At 56.5% G+C, this 11,606-nt stretch overlaps 3 protein-coding genes across 3 annotated transcripts; 1 reads left to right on the forward strand and 2 right to left on the reverse strand.

Annotated features, from left to right (window-relative positions):
- Positions 1–205: 205 nt before the first annotated feature.
- On the forward strand, positions 206–2,173 carry BO94DRAFT_594138 (putative RING finger domain protein; the record flags this gene model as incomplete). Its single annotated transcript, XM_025616194.1, has 3 exons — positions 206–1,351; positions 1,396–1,830; positions 1,882–2,173. The coding sequence occupies exons 1-3, from the start codon at positions 645–647 to the stop codon at positions 2,171–2,173; spliced, it is 1,434 nt and encodes a 477-aa protein (XP_025468441.1). The 5' UTR covers positions 206–644.
- A 614-nt stretch (positions 2,174–2,787) lies between these two features.
- On the reverse strand, positions 2,788–4,492 carry BO94DRAFT_574492 (putative aminotransferase family protein (LolT); the record flags this gene model as incomplete). Its single annotated transcript, XM_025615021.1, has 4 exons — positions 4,311–4,492; positions 3,626–4,220; positions 2,917–3,563; positions 2,788–2,795 (listed from the first exon to the last, which is right to left on the reverse strand). Exons 1-4 carry the CDS (start codon positions 4,411–4,413, stop codon positions 2,788–2,790), a joined length of 1,353 nt encoding a protein of 450 aa, XP_025468442.1. The 5' UTR covers positions 4,414–4,492.
- Positions 4,493–4,678: 186 nt separating this feature from the next.
- On the reverse strand, positions 4,679–9,935 carry BO94DRAFT_534302 (GYF domain protein). Its single transcript, XM_025611513.1, has 6 exons — positions 9,917–9,935; positions 9,560–9,729; positions 9,128–9,434; positions 9,003–9,092; positions 7,404–8,916; positions 4,679–7,352 (listed from the first exon to the last, which is right to left on the reverse strand). Exons 2-6 carry the CDS (start codon positions 9,655–9,657, stop codon positions 4,792–4,794), a joined length of 4,569 nt encoding a protein of 1,522 aa, XP_025468443.1. The 5' UTR covers positions 9,658–9,729; positions 9,917–9,935; the 3' UTR covers positions 4,679–4,791.
- Positions 9,936–11,606: the final 1,671 nt, after the last annotated feature.

Raw genomic sequence — 11,606 nt, forward strand, 5'->3', positions numbered from 1 at the left:
TTTGGCTGTGCTGGTTGGTTGTTCGTTTAGCATTATGGCGTTTGACCATGCGGCAGATTGGATGTGCTAATATTAATGGAGGTTCCTGGATACGGAATCCGATGGCATCGGATGGATGGGTTAGATGGGGAGATTCCGACGAGCCTTTGTCTGGCGTTAGATATTCATCGTAGATATCCTCCGTCGATATCCTCCGCCGAGGAAGTCTCCGTTGAATCCCTCCTACAGATCCCGGGAAGCCATGAGGCTACGTGGTGAAGATGGAGTATAAAACGGAGGAATGTCTGGCTGCGCCACAGGCTGCTAACGTCATCCCGATTATGCCAGCGTCTTGATCACTTATCAGTTGACAGTTCCCCTCTACTTCTGCCTTCTGCTCCTGCTCTTTCTCTCCCTCATCGCCTCTACGCAGTACAACCAACTCATCGATTCCATCCGGTTACACTGATCTTCGCATGGTGACGAATGCGTGCCCAACGAGCCATGAGTGACGCTGCATCGAGCTCTGGCATCTGCTCGGCCTGATTGATTAACTGACTGACTGATTGATTCGCCCGATTTCGATCTGCACGACCGTCTGACATAGTCTCGACCCCTCCTTCTTCCGTCTCCCATCTACACCTTCTTAGTCCTCATCGATCGCCATGGCTGATGCCGGGGACCGTATGTTCTGCCATGCCTGTGGTGGCGTCTGGCTGCACAACGCCGGCGATATGACCTGTCCGCATTGCGAGTCGGACTTTACCGAGATTGTACGTCTCTCTCGGTCTCCTTCTCAGCAGACATCTAATCAGAGACACCAGATCGAAATTCCCCCCGATCCTGATGCCGACCCTCTACCCGAACGACCCCCCTCGGCCCCCGCCCCGGCCAGAGCCCGCCCGAATCCGTGGGCCGATCACAACCCCTGGGCACACCAAGAGGAAGATGACGACCTCGATCATGGTTGGGGGACAGGAAATGAAAATGGATCTGGAAATGGAGATGGAAATGGATTTACCCACCGCACATTTCGCTCCCCTGACGGTCGTTTCACCTTCTCAACAACAACCTATACCCATGGATTCCCACGTCGGTCGCCCCCCAGCCAGCGACCAGCCAACGACCCGTTGATGCCAATGGTGCAGGGGCTAGACAGCATCTTCAACGGGCTTGCGAACACCTACCGACAGCAGAACCCCCCGGGTTCGACGTCCAGCCAACCCCACACTCCAGACCGCGACCGTGGGCGGACCCTAGGGTCATTCGAGTTTGACATTGAGGCTGATGGCCGGGGGCAGGATGACGGGCTGCATCCGCGGAATGCGGACGGTCCCCAACCGCTGAACAATCCACTGCGGACCCTAAGCGAGTAAGTCGATCTGCGTTGTTGCGTGTCTAGGCTAACGAATGTAGTATTCTCGAGCTGTTCCGATCCGATTTTGGCACGAACACACAAGCGGGCGGCAGTGGTGTACGGGTAGTGACCGGCCCGAATCCGTTGGGTATGTTGTCGACATTACTCAACTTTGATCGTCGCGGAGACATAGTGTACTCACAGGAGGAGCTGGACCGAGTCATTGAACAACTGATTGAGCAGACCGCCACCCGAGGGGCGCCGCCGCCGGCCCCGGCCACTGCGATTCAGTCGTTGCCGAAGAAGAAGGTAGACGCGGAGATGCTGGGGAGCGAAGGCCGGGCGGAGTGCTCAATCTGCATGGACACTGTGGAGCTGGGGACGGAGGTGACGATGTTGCCGTGCAAGCACTGGTTTCACTATAACTGCATCGAGCTATGGCTGAACCAGCACAACACGTGTCCGCACTGTCGGCGGAGCATTGACGCCAGCCAGTAAGCTTGTTTCATTTATACCTGCTACTTGAGTGACTCTAATTGTATCAGATCTGAAATCAGGTCCGAGGCCAGACCCGAAACCAGACCCGAGGAACCCGAGGGCACAAGAAACAACCCCACCATCATCCCTGATAGTCCGGAACCAGCACCACAACACTCCAACAGTGGGGAGCCGAGTCAGAGTCAGAGTCGGCCGCGCGGGGGACAGTCGCCGTCAGGGTGGAGCACGTGGTCGTCATCGTGGTCGGGGTCGGAGGAGCCACGGCGGAGCAGTCGGGGGGAGGGTTCAGGGGGGGTCACGGGGTGGTTGCGCAGTCGGCTGGGTGGGGGCAGCAGCTAATGATGCAGCAATGGTAAGGGAGAATGTGAGGTGTATGTAGTGACGAATGCTATGAAGACATGACGGATACGATCTATTCCGTATTTCTTAATATCATCTTTCTTATATCATTTTCATTCTAGCTGATCAATGGAGCTGCATTGCTAACTGACCGATATCAATCAATCCACGGAGTCCAATGCATGCATACATACTAATCATCATTTATCTCTCTCTCTCTCTTCACAAAAAAATCCATTTCTGTACCATCAAGAGAAATCATAAATAGTAAACCCTCCCCACCCAATCCAAGCAATCGATCAATACCCACTATCTCTAGATACTTAGTTAGGAGGATGGGTAAGCAGTAACCCTAACACACCCTCAATGAGCGAGTGAGAGATAGATCCGCATCAGATATCCGTCCCTCACTATCTATCTATCATTCTTATCAGATCTTGCATCTTGGCGGTAGTAACCTTAATACTCTGAACTAGATAATATCCGGAACTGGGTTTAGCTCATTCGACTAATTTGTGTACTAGGTAGTAGGGTGAGGGTTGAGCCCATGCTCAGAGCTAGATACCTATACTATGGTAATCGTATAGATTGATTTGCTATTGATTGATGCTAATTCATTCATCTATATGAACAATCATCAATATCAATTATATCAACATAACAAATTTACCCCCAATTGCTCAATCAATTAGAAGCAGCCGGAAACTCCCCCCCAACCCTCCCCACCAACTCCTTCAACATACCCCCCGCCCATTCAAAATCCTTCAACTCCAAATAAACCTGCGCACTCAACCTCGTCCACAACCAGCCCTTATATACAAACACGGGCAAAAACGTCTTATACTCATCCATCAACTTCCCCTGGATCCAACCCGCTACCTGTCCTGCTAATGTCTTGGGTAACGGCGCATAGAGACTCCCTTCAGGCCCTGGCTTCGTCCAATCCATCACACTCGCATCTTCACCAGTAGTGGTCTGCACAACAATCGGCAACCGAACGTTATTCAACGCGCACGACCGCAACAAACTCTTCTCTCCTTCCTTGAGGCCCCGTTCCTGGAGGACTTCCGTCCCCAGGATATTGGCGACTAGATCCGCGGCTTCGTTGACGAGTTGTTCGAGATAGGCGTGGATGCGCTCTTCCCCGCCACAGATCTCCTTCCGGAAGGTCAATGCCGCGGGGACGCAGTGGTAGGGCGTGTCGTCGTTGGTGGCGGTTGATTGGAAGAGGGTTCTGTATGCGAGGGCTGTTGCTTCGGCGTCTTTGCCTGTGGAGGCGAGGCTGGTGCTGGGGATATATCCCCATGATGTGGGGAGAGTTGTCCGGATGAGATGTTGGTGTTCTGGTGCTACGTAGAGGACTGCGCAGCCGCGGGGGACGTAGAGCCATCTATTCCATGGTCATTAACATCTATATGGATCACGAGAAAGAGAGAGGGGGGGGGGATATACTTATGCAAATTACTCCCCCAAAAGTCCGGCTTCACGGCGCCCAAATCCACCTTGAACATGCCAATGCCATGCGCACCATCCACGATACTCAAGACGTCTAGTTCGCGACACGCTTCTACTAACTTCTCCCAGGGGAATCGAACACCAGGCATACTCACCACCGTGTCAAATACGGCTGCCTTGACGTTCAGACCCTCTTCTGTCTGGACCTTCTCCACTAGGGCTTTGAAGCGGTTCACGATTTCGTCGTGGGAAACGGGTAATTCGTACTCCACCTTCCGGAGTTGGACAGGGGAGCGCTCGGAAAGAGAGATGAGGCCATATTCGACGGCTCCGTAGACGGTGTCGAAATAGATGACCACGTCGGAGGCAGTAAAGGGGATGTTGTGGAGGACGGTGGAGACGGCGGTGGTGGCGTTCTTGGTGAAGGCGAGGGTGGAGGCGGGGACGTTGAGCAGCGACGACAGTTGCGATAGAGATTCGGCGCTGAGGGCCGGGGAGGTCCGTCGGATGAAGAGGTCGGGGCTGGATTCGGCCAGATGTTGGTGGGATTGCAGGGCAGAGCGGACGGGGAGCGGGTATGTGCCGTAGGATCCTGAAGTTTGTTAGGATTGAGGTAGTTGTGGTGGTGGTGGTGGTGAGGGGTTTGGTGGGGGGAAAAGTAGGGAAGAGGGGAAATGCTTGCCGTGGTTGAGGTTCTTCCATTCGGGATCGAGGCAGAATTGCTCGCGCATGGCAGCCCCAAAGGGCACCGGAGTGGAAGTGGAAGTGGAAGAAGCAGAAGACATGATGGTGGATGAAGTGAGATACTGGATGATGAGAAGGAGAAGAGGACGAGGAGGACTATTTAACCTCAAGGTGACTCACGAGTGACTCAGATCAACAAACATGATCCAGTGTAGGGCGTCGGACCTGAGGCCATCCGGGGAAAACTTCCGATAAGCCTATTTTTATCATCCTTATCAATGCCAATCAATGCCAATCAATGCCACGGTTATCTCGGGTTATACATCCATCCAGCTACTACTCTACAGTCTACAGTATAAGAATAAGCACTAGCCAGAATCCATTGGCTATCTATCTAGATCCAACTACCCCAATCCTTTCTTCCTCTCATGACTGCATCAACGGCATCAACTGCGTCATCCTTCCACCAGTCCGCTAATTCACCGCTTCCCCTTCTTGCGGGGAGCAACCACCTTGAACGCCGTGTTGCTATTGTCCTCCTCTCGGTGCGTATTCGAGGACCCCTTCTTCGCCACCTCGCTCCATCCCCCCGTGCTCTTCTCCGCAAACGCACTCGCCGAGACCGGGTCCACAATGCCCTTGTCCGCCAGCTTGCGCCGCCGGATGAACTCCTCCGCGAACCGCCGGCCGTCCAGCGTCTGCGAGTTGGCGTACACCGAGTCCGAAATGATCTCCGCCTCGGCCGGCAGGAACAACAGCTGCTGCACGAAGTCGTCCACATTGATGTTGCTGTTCAACCCCTTGCCCAGTGCAAGCTTGGCCCACTTGGTGAACTCCTCCACCGCCCGGTTCGGGTTCGCAGGCGGCGTGGCCACCACCACGGCCCGGGGCGTCGCAATGGTAGCCGGCTTAGGCTTCACAGGAGAAACAGCAACGGGAGTCGCGCTGCTCGTTGACCGCGGCCCCGAAGGTACAACCGGCGGAGGCTTGGGCTTCCCGCCCGCACCCACCGTGGTCCATGCGCCCGAGACGTTCGCACTCGCACTGACTGGAGACGCGGCCGGAGCCTTGCTGGCGAGATCCGCATACCTCTTTCCGGTCGAGGACGGCGCCGCCGGAGGGCTGGCAGCAGCATTCTGGGCAGCCGCAGCCGCAGCCAGGCGCTGCTTACGAGCCTCCTCTTCCTTCTGAATCTGAGCGAGAGTCTTCTTGGCGGTACCAGAAGGAGCAGCCTGGCCCTTGTTGTTCCAAACCGAGCCGGAAGACGTGGGGGTGGCCGGGGATCCAGCGCTGGCCCAGTTCGCAGTCGACGGCAGACCAGGGGCCTGGGCCTGGACCTGGCTGAGACGCTCCTGCTCAGCCAGCAGCTGGGCACGGCGCGCGGCAGCCGCCAACTCTTCCTTTTGCGCAGCGCTGCGGGCCTCCGCTTCTTGAATCTCCTTCAAGGAGGGCCCCTTGGGCACCTCGTTGGCCTCCTTCGCCCAAGGCGCGATCGAGGTGGTCGGCGCTTCAACTGGAGTCTGGGTCTGGGACCGCGAGTTGGCGGCCAGAGACTCGGCGACGTTCTGGCGGTTGCGCTGAGCGGCCGGAGCCGGGAGCGGCGATGCAGAGGGCGGGGGAGGGAATGGCTGAGGCATGGCGCTGTCGCCCTTGACACTCCAGGGTGCATCGGTGGTGTCCAAGCTCTGCTGCTCCTGTTGCTCGCGCTGCAGCTGTTCTTGTTGTTCCTGCTGTTCCTGCTGCTTGCGCTGGGCGGACGCGGCCTTTTGAACCTGCTGCGACAGGGTGAGAGTAGGCTCCTCCTCCACCACCACCACCTCCTCCTCTTCTTCTTCTTCAACGAGATCCTCGACATCTTCGGACTCCTCGGGCTGAAGGGCCGTGGCCGGGTGCGTGGGCAGACCCTCGGCAGTCCGCAGGCCTAGCTCGCCCTCCTGAGCCCGCAGAGCGTGGAACTGGCGGAGTCGTTCTTCGCGCGCCTGCTGGTCAAACAGACTGTCGCCCTGTGCGCTGTCAAACTGCTCCTGTTCCTGCTGCAAGCGAGCCCGATCTTGGAGCATGCTGGCAACCTGCTGCTGATGGAACAGACTGTCGGGCTGGCGCGCCGCAAACGAGCTGGGCGTGCCGAACGCAAACGGGTCGGGTCGGCTCACATTCAGGCGGTCGAGAAGAGCTGGGAGCTGATCCTGGCTGTTGACCAGATCCGTACCGAGCACCTGCGGTCCAACGCTTTGCAGCGGGTTCCGCACTGGCGCAGCTGCATCGAAAAATCCCGCGACCGACTGGGGCTGTTGCATCGGAGCTTGGATAGGAGAAGGCTGGAAGCCGATCGGCGAGGCAATGCTGCCAAAGCTGGGCTGGCTGTGGAGGCTGTGCGCACTGGAGTGATGCTGCAACTGGTGCGGGTGCATTGTGTGCGGGACGCCCTGGAACTGCATCTGCTTCATCAAGGCTTGCTGCTGAGCGAGATGCTCCTTCTGACGCGCCATCAGATACTGCTCCTCCTGCTTCCGACGCTCCAGCGCGTTCTGTTGCTCTGCGGTCAGGGTAGTTCCGAAGCTGGGGAAGCTGCCCGGGAACGGAGGTTGGGCTGTGCCGGACGTGTTTCCAGTCCACGGGCCGGGACTAGGATCAGGACCGTGAGGGATGCCGATCTGAGGCACCAGGAATGGTTCGCGCGAATTGCCGATGCGTCGCACCAACTGCGCCAGCGGCTCGAACTCGGGGTCCTCGAGCTTCTTGATCTGCAGGTCGGGGCTGAAGAAACCCGCCTTGAACCAATCATGCATCTCGAGTCCAGTCCAAGGGCCCTGGATGTTGCCCTGTGGGTCGCGGTAGATCCAGCGCATCCGGTCCGGCATCACCATCGTTCGTTGCTGTGCAGGAGGCACACCAGCACCAACTTGACCAGGAGTCTGGCTCGGCGGGGGTGCCTCGGGGGCTATCGACGTGGACATGGAGCCTACCGCCGCCATGGGGTCAGGTGAGGCCGAAGTAGTGGGGGGCTGGCTCATCTGGCCCGGCTTTTCCCCTTGCATGTCTGCTCGATATGTTAGTTAAACACGATCTGGCACTTGAGCGGAGTGCTTACCAGGTTGACGAGAGCCATCATCGAGAGCGCCAAGGTCTGGCCGTCCCTGATCACCCTGCATTTGCTCCTGCATCGCGGCTGGGAACAGGGATCCTAGTTTGCTGGAGCGACCAAGGCTGCCGGTGCCCGAAATGCCAGCATGAGGACTGAACAACCCGCTGCCTCCCAGGGTCGACAAACTTGGGGACTGCAAATCGCCCATCGTGCCGAAGATGGGATCGCCAAACCCACCGGCAAAGGCCGAGCGCTCCCTCGTGGGTGTACCCACGGCAGCGCTGGAGGGCCATCCCGCCGCACCACCCAGAGAGGAAAGTCCACCCAGGCCACCAAGACTAGAGAAGCTACGGTTACCGGCCGCGCTGGAGGTCTGGCTCCGGTCGATCGAAGGCAAGTCCATACCCGATCCTACCCGTCGGATGGATCCAAACGCGGACGAGGAGTCTCGGAGGCCAGAGATGCCAGGGTGAGTGGTGTTCTGGATGTCGGACCCATCGGTGTCGACGTCATCGTCGCCACCAGCAGCAGCTCCACTTCGGTCACCGTGGGGACTCTGGTAGGGGTTCGTGTTCGTTGGACTAGTCGGTTCGTGTCCCTGCAGGAGACTCGGGGTAGGGTTACGCGAGTTTTCGTGGCTCTGCATCAATTCCCGAAATCCGGGGATGCTGGAAGTCATACCAAAAGCCCCAAATCCCAACTGATCCGCAGTCTGAGCAGGGGTGTTGATCTCTTGGGACCCTCCAAGCGCGGCACTTCCACTGCGAGGCTCCTCCGAGAACGGGTTCGTCTCGCTGCGACCAGTGCGGGTCTTGACGGGCTCGCCCCAAGGCGACTGGGCGCGCTTCTCGCCCTCCGCCTCGCCCAGGCGTTCCAAGCTGCTGAGAGACGGCTTCTCCTTGATAGCGGCCGAGATGTCCTCGGAACTATCCTTCGAGAACAGCCCCTTCAAGCGGCTCTCTCCGCGGAGGCTACCGAACCCGGCCTTCTTCTCGGTCGTCGGGGTGGTTGCCGTGCCCAAAGAGAAAGCCCCGAAAGCTCCCATGGGCGAGAAACTGGCATTTTGCGACGCCGATCCCCACGGAGAGTTCGAGGCGCCAGGTGCCACATTCAACGGATTGGTCGAACTCCGCTTCAAGGAGCCAAATGGAGATGAGACCTCGGCGCCCACGTCTCGGCCCACGTTTTCTTTCTCTTTCTCCTCCCATCGAGCGGCGGAGGATGCGTCCCGGAAATCAGTCTTGCGACGCAACAGAGACGGGGGTGGGGTGGAAGTGTTCGTTTCGTCACGGAAAAAGCGAGAGCCGCTGGTGGTGGGCGACATGGGATTGCCAGTCGAATCGCCCGTCTCCCGACGCCTCGGGCCGGGGCGGGCAGCACTGGGGGATGCGGTGTTGTAATTGTTCATGTGGCCTTGAGAGATGGACAGCTTGCGGCCGCCGGTACCCGGAGCGACGTTCTCTTTCGAAGCATTGGTAGGCGGCGGCTTGAGAGGAGAGTTGACGGAGAGGGTAAATAACTGCGCCCTTCAGCACGTGTCCCGAACAAGAAAAATAGGTAACACGCTCAAGCAGCAAGCAAGGCGGGGTAAACAAAGAGACAAACCTCTTTCTCATCGTCCGTCAGATCTACCAGTCCCAACGGCTCGCTCTGGCCTCCATGATCCCAGCACACTTCCGGGCCGGAGGGGTTATCCTTCGAGTCTTCCCGTTTCCCCAGGCTCCGTTCACGGGCGATGTCTCGTGCGGATTCCAGTCGGCGACGAAGTAATCTGCCACGTTCTTCCCCAAGATGCCGGACTCTCGTTGGGTTTTGTAAAGACTGAGAAGCTGGTCCTTTGAATAACGCGTGTCGTTGGCCGCTCCGTTGCGTGGTGCGCTGGATGGGTAGTTGGAGGACATATGCGGAGGAGTGTAGGTGCCCACGGTGGGAGTGGTGGCCGATGTGGGCTGGCTAACATCCCGGTTGTGAGAAGGGTTTGTCGCAACGGACGGACGGCGGAAAGTCTGTGTTGCTCCATTCATGCGAGTTCGAGACCTGCACGTCCCAGTCGGGATGAGTTGTCAGTTACTCCGCCACGCAGAACCCCCGGGGGGAGGAACAAGAATGACACCGAAGCCACGGGCAAACCGCGTAGACACCGATCACAGAGCATTGCATACCATTCTCCACCGGCAGGGCCATCACCTCTCCTGGTTGAGGAGTCGTGGGCGTTGCCAGCGGCGGCCGAGGCAAAACTAGACGGAAGTGGCGTGGGCATTATGAGATCAAGGAAGCGGACGAATGATTGCCGATCGAGTTGAGGAGAGAGAAGAAGCACTCGGGGCGAGATCTGGGAGAGCAAGGTTATGGGTCGTGACCTGGGACAAACGAAAGGAGCGATGCGAACGTTTTTTTCAAGAGGGTGGGTTGAAGACAGCAGAGTCCGCAGAGCTGGGGGAGAGGAGATCGGATCAGCGAGGGGGAAAGGCCACAGGATGGAGGCAGACACGCGACAATCGGAAGAGTAGGAAACGCACCTTGGTGTCGGTTGGGAACGAGATCTGGAAGCACAGTTGGGGAGGATTGAGAGTCAAGGTCGAAAACAAGAACGCTAGACGATCCAGGTCGAGATCAGGAAGATCGAAAGGATCGAGAGTTCCTGGCAGGTCAAGAAAAATGAAGAGGCTTGCGGCGAATTAGCTGGAGGCCGTGGAATTACCACCGTACCGGTCGTGACGCCCGTCACGCCGTTCGTTTGCAGCCTGCGTCGTACAGCCAGCAAGCCCGCCTTGTGTAATCCTTCAATTACCTCAGCCCACACACTTCTCTCTCTCTCTCCCCGGCCACCGCACACAAATCCCCTTCTAGATACCAGTACGAACTTCAGCCATCCCCCAGCATCGTCAAACAAAAGGTCCACCGGAAGCCTTACATCTACTCCGTACAATCAGGTACAATAGTCACTAGATTCTTCCCGAAAATCGACAGAAGGTCCAGAATGGAAGGGTGGTGCATTTCCGGGACAGTGCGTGGCGCCAACATCCCCAGACCAATCTACGCCGGACTACTGCCACGCCGTGGCCGTCACTGGTGGTTTGGCCGCAAACGCTTCGGTTCCTCTCGACGTGTCGCTTCACCAACCAATGCGCCCCAGAGTGAATAATAATAATAACAATTTAAATAAAACAGTTTGAGAAATTCGGGCCACCGCGATAGTAGTAGTAGTATAGGTAGCTCCTCGGGTATTTTTAGAATGTCAAAATTAGAGGCCGGTGGTGGTTTTGTTAGGTAGGGTCTTGTTTATAAGTAGCTTATAGCTTACCTTACCCTGGAACGGTGGGTAGTATTCTAAATAGTACATCTGCGTAGTAGGGAGAATAGGTAGGTCTACTACTTACTACTATCTATCTACTAGGTACTAACTAGATAGGTAAGTAGGTAAATAAGTACTGGAGTACGGGCTCTGTAGGATCAATTTCAAGATGCAAAATGTAAGGCATCCATCGCGGACAATAATTGTGGGTGTCGTCACTCTCGTCCGAGCTCTGAAGAATACGGAGAACTTTACTACCTCCCGTTCATACCAGCCCCATACATACCATACGCTAGACGTACATGCCAGGTATACATAGTACTCCGTACCGTATCTACCCCAGCCTCCGCTTATGCCTGAGGCAGTAATCCAATACTAGCTTCGCATCAAGACAACAGTCAACTGCAACAATCCGGTTGCTCCTGTTGCCAGTATGCCATAGACATGCCTGCCATAGACAAATTCCCATCCATCATGTTCCCGTGTAACCTTCGCCCGGGATTATCAATGATGAAACACGACGTCCGTGGGATCTGATATCACGCCATACACAATTCTGACTCCACTTTACTCTGGTCAATGCTGCGATTGTCCCCGATACTTAGATGGAAATATCCTGTTGTCGGATAATGGATGAAATAAGAAAGATTTATCCGGAAATGTTATTGCAGTCGCGCGAACACTTACCCTGTAGGTAGGTATGGTAGGGCCACGACCGCATTCCGGACGCGACAACCAGAATCCCTGGCTGGATTTGCCATTCCGGTGCGCTGGATTGGGTCGGTTTTTGTGGTGATGTGCTGGTTGTGTTGTGGCTGGTGGTATCTCGAGGATGGTATTTGTCTATTTTTGATGATAGTATACTACTTGGGATGAGTTGAACAGGACCAGTAGAGATGTGCAATGTCAGATCT

Source organism: Aspergillus sclerotioniger (assembly GCF_003184525.1).
Source record: "Aspergillus sclerotioniger CBS 115572 chromosome Unknown BO94scaffold_11, whole genome shotgun sequence".
In the NCBI taxonomy this organism is placed as follows: domain Eukaryota; kingdom Fungi; phylum Ascomycota; class Eurotiomycetes; order Eurotiales; family Aspergillaceae; genus Aspergillus; species Aspergillus sclerotioniger.